Source organism: Crocodylus siamensis, chromosome 15, assembly GCF_052110815.1.
Source record: "Crocodylus siamensis isolate JL-2025a chromosome 15, ASM5211081v1, whole genome shotgun sequence".
Taxonomy (NCBI): Eukaryota; Metazoa; Chordata; order Crocodylia; family Crocodylidae; genus Crocodylus; species Crocodylus siamensis.
The window spans coordinates 47,050,887-47,063,554 of NC_143409.1; the positions used below are offsets into that span (position 1 = coordinate 47,050,887).

The 12,668-nt window shown below is 46.6% G+C and overlaps 1 protein-coding gene across 1 annotated transcript; it reads left to right on the forward strand.

The window, feature by feature from the left end:
• Positions 1 to 1,729: 1,729 nt before the first annotated feature.
• Positions 1,730 to 2,674, forward strand: LOC149852587 (olfactory receptor 2K2-like). The gene has a single exon (XM_090030145.1). It carries the CDS (start codon positions 1,889 to 1,891, stop codon positions 2,672 to 2,674), a length of 786 nt encoding a protein of 261 aa, XP_089886271.1. The 5' UTR covers positions 1,730 to 1,888.
• The last annotated feature ends 9,994 nt before the right edge of the window (positions 2,675 to 12,668 follow it).

Below are 12,668 nucleotides of genomic sequence, written 5' to 3' on the forward strand. Positions count from 1 at the left end.
ACAAATTAACAAATCATTTAAATTAAGCAATAGCCACAATTTTTTCAAGGAATTCAAGCTTTCTCCAATAGCTCTAGGAAGACTTGGAGTCCTGTTGTAGCTACAATTGTCCAGGATACATGAAAAGCAAGGTCTTTTTTGGTAATATCTTTTACTGGACCAGCTACCGTATAGTTGAAAGAGCTGTTAGACAACCCTTTGGGCACAAAATCATGTTTCTCTGACATTTCTTCCAGATATACAGTTGGTTCAATAGAAGATATCACTGGACAAGCCCTTGGATCTAGGAAGAAGAGCTTTTTCAGGATGATGCGGGACAAGGTTGTATTCATTCTGTTGTAGCTATTCAATGCATGTGTACATTTTTATGAAAAGACAGCTCTAAATGACATGACAGACTTTTGTGTCTGACATTCTGCCTTTCTAGCAGTTTGTGTGTCCATTTGTCCAGGCACCATCATTATGGTATCTGAGTGCCTCATGAGGCTTCAACCAAGGTCTAGATGTGAAAAAAATCCAAGAATAGTTAAAAACCTTAATTCAGCATTTGTCCCCACCAGCTAAATTTGCCTCAGGGAAATGACTGAGAGGAGAGGCACTGGAACAGGACATTGGAGACTAGGTTGCTGCTGGCAGCTGTACTAGTGACTTTGTGTGTTTCTTTCCTCTCTCATCCTTTGGCTTCTGTCAGTTGAGAGAGTGAGCTCTTTGGAATAGGAGCTGCCTATCTATGTCCAGCATCTGCTGTGGCAAGGGTTTGAACTTTGTTGGCAAAGGAAAAAAATTGCTTTAACTATGGCATGACCGGCACTTCATCCACCTGATACCTCAGTACTGCAGAACTGAAATGGGCTGCTGGGAAGCTGGGACCCATTGCTAAATGGGAGTTAGTTCCTTAGAGGCTGTAGTTTCCTTGGGCTAAGTCCTGCTTCGTTCTGCATGGCTAAATGGCATGTAAGCAGCTGCATAACTGCAGCTTTGGGAACTTGTGCAGAGTTTGCAATTCGGTTTCCTATAGAAATGGGGGTTGGAATTGCCCTCCATGTGTACCTTTCTGAAGGAAGTCCCTTCCCTGTTTTAGCCGCAAAACTAGTTATTAGTCTATTAACCCAAGGAGCAGGAGACCCCAGTTTAAACTTTCTTCCTAATGCCTCTCAGCATTGTCTAGAGTATTTTCCATCTGCTCTTGAGTTGATAAATAGCACTGGGAAAATTTCTTCACAGGTTGCTTTCTTCCCATCCAGGAAAGCAGTCACCTCACTGACCACTGCATTTTCTAGCTAGCTGGCTTTCTGCTAGTTCCCTATGTCTCTTGGCTGCTTAGTGGGCCAGCAGCATCGGAGAGGCTGGACAAGTGTCTGTATTGTACTATCTGGTAGCTTGGTGGCTAGAGCCGCATCAGGCTATGGGCTAGTATCAGTAGGAAATGCAGATGCTAATCCCCAGCTTAAAGGCAGGCTTAGCACCAAAGACTCCTGATCACTGAGTGAGTGCTTCAGCTGTGCAGTTAACCCATGGGAGAGCCCTTTGTGAGTAGTCAGCATGCTTAACGGAGATTTGCAGAATTGCAAGCCCAGAGGTGAATTTCAAAGTGGGCATAAGTGCCAAAATCCGTAGTCACGCAGCTGTCTGGTATCAGGGGTGCAAAGAACAATAGAACCTAGCCTCTTTGTTCTGTATCCTTCTGCGCAATGCTTTTCTTATTGTTCCCTTTTGTTCTTAGGTGGGACGTGATGAGGAATCTCTCCAGGGGAACAGCACCTCAGTCTCGGAGTTCATCCTGCTGGGGTTCTCCAGCCAGCCCAAGACCCAGCTGCTGCTCTTTGTGCTCTTCCTAACCATCTACCTGGTGACTCTCTTTGGGAACAGCCTCCTCATCACACTTGTCATGACCGACTCCCGTCTCTACACACCCATGTACTTTTTTCTGGCCAACCTTTCCTTTGTAGACATCAGCTACACGACCACCACTGTACCCCAGATGCTGGTCCACCTCCTCTCCACAAAGAAAAGCATTTCCTACGTTGCCTGTGTTGCGCAGATGTACATCTTCCTCTCTCTAGGGATAATTGAATGTATCCTCTATGCTGTAATGGCCTATGACCGGTACGTGGCCATTTGTCACCCCCTGCGATACACGCTCATCATGAACAGGGCAGTTTGTGTCAAGATGGCTATCAGCTCCTGGGTGTCTGGCTTCCTCTCTGCAATGATTCACACAGGCGTCACCATGCGGTTGCCCTACTGCAGCTTAAATGAAATCAATCACTTCTTTTGCGAGGTGCCAGCCATCCTGAAGCTGGCTTGTGCAGACACACACCTCACGGAGCTGGTGATTTTTGTGATGGCAGTTATACTACTCATGATCCCACTCTCTTTGATCCTGATCTCCTATGCATTCATCCTAGCAGCCATCTTGAGGATCAGCTCAGCTGAGGGGAAGGTCAAAGCCTTCTCCACCTGCACCTCGCACATCACCGTTGTGACTCTCTTCTATGGTGCCGCCATGTTCATGTACATGCGCCCAGCCTCCAGCTACTCGCCCGAGCGGGACAAAGTGTTTTCCCTCTTGTACAATGTGGTGTCTGCCCTCCTGAATCCTCTTATCTACAGCCTGAGGAACAAGGAGGTGAAAGCAGCCGTAGTCAAAATGATGGGCAAGACAGACCACTGAGTCACGGCAGAGGAATGGTCCAGGGCTCTACAGGAGGGGAGGGGTGGGGTGGGGATTTTAGTAATTCATTGCCAGTGGAGAATAAAAGTCATAATGTGTGCCTCTCTTTCCATTCCTGGAAGGTAGAAAGTAAGGCTGTGCGAAGCTTCAGGTGATGACTCAATTCGGAGGAGATTCGGCCCAATTTGGTGGCTGAATCTCTGAATCCGAATCAAATCAGGGGACCGATTTAAAGGTCTGAATAGATTCAAAGCTCTCCACTTCTTTGGCAAGGATTCAGAGAGCTTTTATGGTTTGGACAGTCTCCGGTGGCTGCAGCCACTCTGAGCTGGTAAGTACTAGAGGTGGGAGAGTTGGGGGCTGGGGAGGAGGGGAGGGGACAATGGGGTGACCCCTGCCACCCCCCTGACTGCTGTCCACTCCCCCAGCGCCCCATGGCTGCCCGTGCCTGCCCCAGCTCGGTACTTTTAAAAAAGCCCTGGTGGCCACCGGATGCTGCCGGGCGGGGGGGGGGGGGCGATCCTCACTGCCCCCTGCTGCATGGGGGGCTCTGCATGAGCCCCCTCAGCCCCCCCACCCCTGCTGCTTTGGCCCCCCCATGGCTGCCCTGCCTGCTGGGGCTTAGGCCTTTTAAGGAAAAAAAAAGCCGAGAAAAGCCCCAGGACTTCCCGCTTCTGGTGCAGCCTTCGGGCTTTGGGGCTCCTGCAGACCCCTGCATGTAGCGGGGGGCAGCGGGGATTGCCCCCCACTGGCAGGAGTGGTGAGTCCCCGGGTTTCTTCAGGTTTTTTTTTTCTTAAAGGGCCGGAGCTGGCCCGTGAGGGGGCTGGGGAAGTGGGGGTGTTCGGGGGCTCATGCAGAGCCCCCATGCAGGGTGGGACAGCAGGGATAGCTCCCCACCTGGCAGCACCAACTGAGACAGGGCTTTCCCCCACCCTGCCAAGTGCTGGGAGCTGGGGTGGGCAGGGCGGCCATTGTTGGGCTGGGAGAGGGGTGGGGGATGGGCCTGGCCTGGCTGATTTGGAGATTCAGCTGCTGCCAAATCCCCAAATCAGATTCGGCTGAATCAAATCAGGACAGTGATTCGAATCACTGAATCGAGTCACTGTCCCCAAAATCGGACAATTTCCGAAGCGAATACTAGCTGATTGGCAGTCACCTAGTAGAAAGGTCTCTTCAGTGTGGGCAGGAGGAGGCTGGGGGTCATTACTGTTGGACTGTCTCTGAAATTTGAGAGAAATTGTATCTTATAGGTGAGAATAGGGGTGGGTGACTGGGGATCAAAGCTCCTGGATCTAGGCTAGACAAACTGTGTGACATTCATGATAAGACTTTCAGGCATCCAAAAAGCTAGATTCAAAAGCCATAAGTCCTGACTGCTTATCACACTGAACCACCCTGATCCTCGGTCTTGATAAACTGAGGTTAAATGACCTGAATTGTTATTCAACTGAGAACATTTTCAGAGAAACTTTTCAGGGCTCATGAAAATGCTGCTTTACTCATCTCTTTCCAACTGAGGTCAGGTCACATTTTTGCCAGTGTAGCTCCATTGCTGGAGAAGCTAAACAATCATAGACAAAGTCCTTGGTGAGGACACAAGAATGCTTCCAGAAGAGGGCTTTTACCAGCTTTGACTTGGGTTGTTCAGGGACTTTGTGCAGCCAGTCTGGTGATAAACTGTCTTCGGTCACTATATGCTCTGTCCTCACAAACCAACTGCAGCTGCTGCCAAGATGTCGCTGATTGATATGCTTGCAGGCAACCAAGGAGGGTGCTTTCACAGGGGCTTCACCGCTCTATTTTTAGGTTTCTTGCATGGCACTGGAGTTGATAGGTGGGATGACATGATCAAGGTTCGTGCCCCTGGACATGCCAAGGGGGGGCAGTGTAGATACACCTATTATGAGCAGGTAGTTTCACAGTGATGTTGCAACCATGAAGATCCAGGATGATTGTCATGGTTGCAACATCACTGTGAAACTACCGGCTCATATGTGAAAGGCTAGGATTTTGCAGGGTGATATCTTTATTCACTGCAGAGTTAACTCAGATGATCGTTATGCATATCCTCGTACTATTAAAAACAGAAAACATAAATTCGTAAACCAGCGATTGTGAAGGTAATCTTTTTAAACCTGTTTTCTTTCACTTTTTACATATCCTCCTTTCTGCAGAGCTTAAAGTTAGTGATAATGATAGGAAAAAAATGGAAACCCAAACCTTACATGAAAATAAAAAATAGTTTCCTAATCTTCAATTGAACTCTTTTTACTAATATTGTACAAGTTTGGAACATACTTTGCACTTCATCATTTGTGCTTGTGCATAGATTAGATTTGCAATCACAAGAGCTGAAAGAAAAGGAAAATACAAGAAAATCTCAGACGATTAATGAGCCAGGAAATGTAAGTCTCAAGTTGTATTTTCTCAAAAAAGGGTGCATTCTACCATGAGGTTACTGCAGTAGAAACACCAGCAGACTAACTCCTTCTCTTTGCACAATATAAAAAAGAGACGCCACAGAAAACTGTTTCCTACATATTTAATTCCAGTGTTGGTTGCACTGCATGTTCATTGAATTGGTCTTCGTTCATTTTTTATATGCCTTCTCCAACTTTATGATCTGTCTGTAAAAGCCTGGCTCAGGGAGGTATTAGCATTTAGTGGATGACACTTTACATCAGGGATGTCAAACATAGAGCTCTTGGGCTGGATCTGACTGACAACATCACTCTATCCCGCTTGCCCAGTTACTGGTAAGTGGCCGGACGCTGCGATGTGGGGCCTGGGCCAAGAGGAGTGTCCTGCCACAGAATCCGGGGCCCTCGACTCTGGTGAACATAATGATTGGTGGCAAGAGAGTGAGCAGGGCTTGATAAACCTATCAGTTGCTTTCTTCCCACACTTCTTGTGGCACTACGGACTCCTTTGAACTTGCACCGTGAGCTGAACAAATGTTAAGGGACTTAGTCTTCCTTCACTTAGTGGGGCAGTCACACAGTAAAGCGAAAAACCTGTGTTGACTGTCCTTCACTTGCACAGCTGTGACTTGCCACTAGAGGTCTGGGGAGCAGGGGTGGGAGTAGCAGCTCGACCCGCTGGCTGGTTCTGCTGGGCAGAGAGCAGGCCCACTGCTGTGCGAGTTGCAGAGAGACCAAGCAGCTTCCCTGGGGCTCTCTGGCCTTGCTGAGACTAACACAGCAGCTCTGCGTGGAGAGACCTGACCTGATCACTACTTGCTGGGTGAGTCCCCGAGCCACTGAAACGCGGGAGGTTGCCCACTGGCACCTAGCATCATTCAGCCATGGATCTCTGTAGCCTGCTGCAATGTTGGTCTTCTGCTTGCCCAGGGCCCTCATGCAAGGAGCTGCGTACCTGCCCGGCCAGCATGCGGCACAATGGCTGTCCTCAGTAGCCATGTGGGTGCTGGCGTGTGCCCACTGCACATGGAGTAGGATTGCAGACTGTGCCTAAGACCCAAATATGGCAATTATGAGGCTGATTAATGGTCATTTTTTTGCATAAAGTAAATTAGGATTTTGCTGTTTGGGTCTTCCTCCTCGGCCAAGAGTGCTGTGTGAAAGAGATAAGTCCAACTCCTGTTTAGTATCTGGGTCACTGTAACACTTTGGTTAGAAACAGACATTGCCTGACATCACATTTGCTGCAGGAATATTTTAATGGCAGTACAAATGGTGAGCAAAAAGATGCCCTGTGCACCACACCAGAGGTAAATCAGTTGTGTGACAAAAGGTAGTAATAAATTCTGTCATTTTATTGCAGTAGATTTCTGTTAGCTTTGTGGTGGGATCACTCTCCAGCCACCCTAGACAGGTGCCTTTCTTTAAGTGGGAAAGTTGGGGCTCCCTGCTTACAGAGACTGACCCTACAATCTCCAGAGGGGTGTGTCTAGGCAAGGAGAAGCCCCATGCTGGTTCAGCCTTGGAGCCATGGGACCTAGGGAGTCCCTGGCACACCATGTCTCTATGTCTGGACCCATTTACCCAGATGTTCCCCTGGAAATCTCTGGGATGGATCTGGGTAAGTAAGCGGGCAAGCACTCTTAGGGCTGGAGGGGCCTAATCCTGCCTGGGAATTTCTGGAGTTTGCAGGATGGGGTCCCTCAAGCCTTGGGAGAATACATCACCCCTTTGTCCCACACCATTAGCAGGTATTACAAGAGGTGTGTGTTTCCCCCAAAGAAGCAGATCATCTCTTCTGCAACACTGCAGCACAGATGATCTGCTTAATTCATAGAACCACAGAAAATTAGGATTGGAAGGGACCTTAGGAGGTCATCTAGTCCAACCTGCTCAAAGCAGGATGCTCCCCAACTAGATCATCCTAGCCAAGGTTTTGTCTAGCCCGGACAAAGGATGGAGCTTTCACTACCTCGCTGGGTAACCTGTTTCAGTGTTTTACTACTCTTCTAGTGAGAAAATCCTTCTCATATCTAACCTAAACTTCCCTTGCTGCAACTTGAAACAGTTGCTTCTTGTTCTGTCACCTGCCACCACTGAAAACAGTCCAGCTCCATCCTCTTTCAGACCTCCCTTCAGGTGAAGGCTGCTATTAAATCCCCTCTCAGTCTTCTCTTTTCTGGACTACATAAGCCCAGTTCCCTCAGCCTCTCCTCATAAGTCATGTCCCTTAGCCCCCTCACCATTTTTGTTGCCCTTCACTGGACTGTCTCCAATTTGTCCACATCCTTTCTGTAGTGGGGTCCCAAAACTGAACACAGTACTCCAGATGTGGCCTCACCAGTGCTGAATAGAGGGGAAGAATCACTTCCCTTGGCCTGCTGGCAACACACCTGCCAATGCAGCCCAGTATACTGTTAGTCTTCTTGGCAACAAGGACACGCTGTTGGCTCATATTCAGTTTATTATTCATTGTAACGTCCTGGGCCTTTTCTGCAGAGCTGCTGCCCAGCCAGTCAGCCCCCAGCCTGTACTGGTGCACGGGATTCTTCCATCCTAAGTGCAGGACCTTGCACTTGTACTTGTTGAACCTCATGAGAGTCCGTTCAGCCCTATCCTCCAATTTGTCTAGGGTATGTGTAGACGAAATGGGGGTTTATTTCATCCTAAATTTAAGCGGTAAGTAGGGGAAGGTGAGCTGATGGCGGGTGGAGAGGTCCCTGGGTTCAGGGGGGGTGGGGGGCGGGGCTGGTGCTTCCCTCCATGGCAGTGGCAGCCTCACCCAGGCAGCACCTGCTTGTGGGCACCCGGCTTGGGCAGTCCCGGTGGCACCACAGCTGCAGAGGGAGGGATCAAGTGCCTGCACAGCTCATGCAGACTAGCAGGCTCCGGGGGGAAAAAACAAAAAAGATCAGGCTCACCACTTTTTTTTTCCCCTTCAATGAAGCCTGCCTTCCCAGACTGCTGCCAGGATGCCTGCATGGGCTGCCTGCACCGTTCCTGAGCCGCACAGAGCCCAGTCCTTCTCTCCATAGCTGTAGGGCCGCAAACTAAAACTCCTCAGATGTGTTTTAGTTTGCTGTGCCCCAAAGTCATTTAACACACGTTATGCCTCTGAATGTGGTACAGCGGCTGGAACTGAAGTGCAATACACTGCCAACACATGCAAACACCAACGCCATTAAAGTGGTGCAAAAGCATTTAACTCACTTTAAAGTGTGGTGCGCACATGCACCTTTTTTCATCTACACACACCCTAAGTCACTCTGAATCCTAGCCCTACCCTCCAGCACATCTACTGCTCCCCCCAGCTTGGTGTCATCTGCAAGCTTGCTGAGGGTGCACTCTACGCCATCTTCCAGCCCCAGGACCGATCTCTGGGCCACTCCATTTGATACCAGCTGCAAACTAGACATTGAACCATTGATTCCTACTCTCTGATCCTGGTGCTCCAGCCAGTTTTCTATTCACCTTACAGTTCATTCATTTCATCTGCACTTCCTTAGTTTGCTTGAAGAATGTTATGGGAGACCATGTCAAAAGCCATGGTAAAATGGTCTTCCTGCATCCACAGAGCCAGTCATCTCATCAGAGAAGGCCATCAGGTTGGTCTGGCATAAATTGCCCTTGGTGAATCCATGATGACTGTTCCTAATCACCTTCTTCTCCTCCAAGTGCTTAGCAATGGATTCCTTGAGGAGCTGCTCCATGATATTTCCAGGGACTGAGGTGAGGGAGCAGAATTAATGCTTGGGTCCCGTTGCCATTTGTACAATCGTTTAAAATTGACATAAGGGAGCCAGCCGAAAACCATCTAAGGCAGAACTGTTAAGTTTCAGTTCCTGCTTCTCCTCTTAATCCCTCCAGATTTATTTTTTGCTTTTTGGCATGCCATCTGTTATTGCCTCTTTCATTGACTGAATAGGAGCTTAGGATCTTGCTGGATATGAAAACAGATGCATCACATACAAAGAGGTGCTAAAATAGGTCACAAACCCGTTAGGGGCTTTTGATGTTTGACTTAAGACTGAATTCCATGGAGACGTACATGATTTTATGTGCAGCTGCACCCTCAGCTACTAGACTGGGAACCATCCCAGGAACAGCAGATATGAGGCAACATTGGATCTAATCAAGCCCCTAAACTCTGTTTCAAATGATGACCAACCTCATTCACCTTGGGTACAGAGAAAAAGTTGACTTTGAGAGTGCTTCCTCCACCTTGCCAATATGATTTCTCTTGTATCTGAAATGAGTTTATGCCACCTAATTCTCAATTGTTCCCTGAGCACTAGCAAGCATTGGACAATACGTTACGGTGGGACTTTGTTGAGGTTCACGTGATAGGATTACACAAGGAAAGTTATCTTAAAATATCTGTATAATGTACCACTCTTACATGATCCCTGTTTTCTGTTTCCTCCGTAACCATAAACTGTTTTTATTGTCTTCTCATGGAATGACCCCCCACCTCAGACACAATCTTGAGGAGAAGATTCACTTCCAGTGAAGTTTTCTGGTCATTTGATACCAGCGTGCATGCAGTCCAAGAATCCACGAGGAAGGAGGATGTAGCTTTATCAATGCAGAAATAATATGTGCTGGATGTCAATCAGAAAGATTCTTTGGGTTTTTTCCCCCCTGAAGATTTTTTTCCTTCACCTGATGAGTATGTTCACTCACCTGAGAATTAATTTCTTATCCAGGAGCAAAGATAGAATGAAACCACGGTAGTCATTTTCGATTGATGCTTTCTTATGTCCCTTCCATCAGGATTGCCTATGTGGGAAACAAGGTCTATGACTCTCCCTACACATTAAGGCACTGGGGAACAACTCCACCATCAGCTGCAAACTCCACTGATATGTGGAGCTGTCAGATCTCACATATATTACCCTACATGAGACATGGTGAGATATAGTATGTTTCTTTCCTAGCTCATCCTTTGACTTATCACGTCAATGAGCTATTTGGAATACAAGCTTCCTATCTATGTCCAACATCTGCTATGGTGAGGTCTTGATCTTTGCTGGTAAAAGATGACTCACCTTTAAGTTTTTTTTCATGCCTAGAGCTAGGACCTGATGCTGAGTTCCTTTGATTGTCTGTGGTTGAATTAAAACTCTTCAAACCAAATTCTGCTGGGTGTTATCAAGCAGGGAAATGAATTCCTCAAAAATATTCTAGTGCTGGAGAATATTCAAAAAAGCCCGAGTGTGAATACCTGCCTCCAGGCCACTCATTTCATTCCATTTTTAGTGTATTATATGTGAAGCAGTGTCATGAGACAAGGAGGATTACTGAGTGAAAATTATATGGTAATTATTGCTGGCATCAATATGTTTGAGATCACATACCTCACAAGTCTGACTCTCAGATTATTTGGAAATGTGCCTAGAGCTCAAGCCTCTCACTTCCTGAGAAAATGCTCTAAGAACTGGCCCATGGTGGGAGGGGTGGTGGTAAGCAATGATAGCTTAGGGCCTGTTCATCAGAAGACATAAAAAGGACACGGCAAGCTTTTGCTAAGCAGTTTTTGCTCTGCAGTGACAAACCAGTATGGGAAAGGGGAGAGCAAAGTTTGAAGAATTGTATTAATTCTATTATGATGTTGTGTCAGACATACAGAAATTAAACTTGGGTGACTGGGGGATGAAGACATGCAGGAGATGGGAATGGATGAAGTTCATGGAGGCAGCCAGGCATCTCTAGGGCCCAGAGATCTCAGTTACTTACTTAAAAGGGAAATTTAGAAAGAAAGCTGAAGTTCAGAAAGGGACTTACATGTCATGAGGCTGAGCTGTAAAGTGTCTGACTTTGGCTTCTGCCACATGGTACACTTAAGACATGAATCACTAGTAAATCACAACTTAAGTTGTAACTTGGCTGCATTTAATAGCATCATAAATCAAGGAATATGGCAGAATGTTATTCCACAAAAAATGTGTAATAACTTGATGACACACCAGGCTTCCCCTCCATTGCTAATTTGGCATGATGAGGTCTGATGTTCAATCCCACCATCACACCTTCTGCCATGCGTGTGTGACATGGGAAGAAGCATGATTGTGTGGCTTGTGCATCAGGTGCCATTGTACCTTGACCTGAACATCTGGCAGGGGTCTTTTGGTCAGCTGGCACCAATAGTAGATTCCACATCTTGGGTCAGGAATAGAGATTTCTGTTTAAAACACAGTGAGGGGTAGGAGACAGCAAATGGAATTTACAACAGGCAGCACTGACTAGAGAGCTGCTGGAGCCAGAAAAGCAGTGAGTCTGCCCTGCTGGGTTGCTCTCATCAGGTGGAGTCCACTCTGTGTCTGTCGGTACAGAGAGAGCCCCTCCATCCTCTTGGCATTTACCGCCCAGAGCCCACTGCTGCAGGTCAGTGTCTCTGTGCTTTGGAAGGAAGGGAGCAGAGCTCAGTCTTTTCAGTAAAATAGGTTCAGACACGGTGGCCAGCCATGATTCCAGGCCTTTGCTCCCACTGTCCCATAGTTTTCTAGTTTTGCAGCACCTACCATCATTTTCAAACACCTAGTTGATCTAATAAAAGATATCACCTCTACCATGAGTCCTGATTCAGTTTTGGTTTTTTTTGCCATTGCTTTCGTCTTAATCTAGTAAGTTTGTTTTAATTGAATGATTGGATAATAAAACCCAGGAGAGGACTAGAAAGTTAGAAGTTGCTTTTGCCATTGATGACTGACTTTTTGAAATAAATGACTTAGGGATTCAAAGCCAGCTTTGAAATAATTGAAAACATTCCTGAGTTAACTCCTAAGCTTTCCAGTTTATGCAGAGAGCGGTGAAATTGGGAAGAGAATGAATCTCTCTAAACCTATATTCTTTGCTGATGAAAAAAAAAGGAAGGATAATAACCCCATAGATTTGCATACAGAGGACTAAAATTGTGATGAACTAGCTCCCCAATATGCTTCTAATCGGATCAAACTAAAATTTTTAAAAGTTATAATTTTAACTTTATGTTCTCTTGGAACAGAATGTAGCAATGAAGTTAGTAATGAGTTTGCTATTTGATCTGATTTTACTGGTGGATCAATTAGTAAGCTGCTTAATTTATCTTTTGGAATTATTGTTATTTTTTCTTTACCTGCCATATATGATTGCCATCCAGGCAAAGTTTTCTACAAGAAAAGAAAGATTTAGCTAAATGTGGGGACTATTTTGTCCTCGGTCTGAGGAATTCATTTATGGTGATCTATTGCCTGGTATATCTGGATAATGGATTTTGGTAGCTGAAGGAACGATCCTACTCTCTCAGGTGGAAAAGGAGAATGAAGGTAAGTGGCATTTCCTGTGAACTGTGCTGAGCTGAAAATACCACACTGAGGGGCATGTGATGGCCAGTGACAGGGGTGTAGATACTGAACACTAAGGTTAAAGGAAAAACAAAGAATTGGTATTCATGAAGGCGAGGAACAGAATAGAAGCATATCTTCAAGTATGGGATTTAGTATAGGCCTTTTCTGTGGCCCTCTTGCTCCATAATTGTCCTCTTGTCTCTTCCTCTCATGCAGCTGGTACTGGTGACAGCTGGAGGCAGGCAATC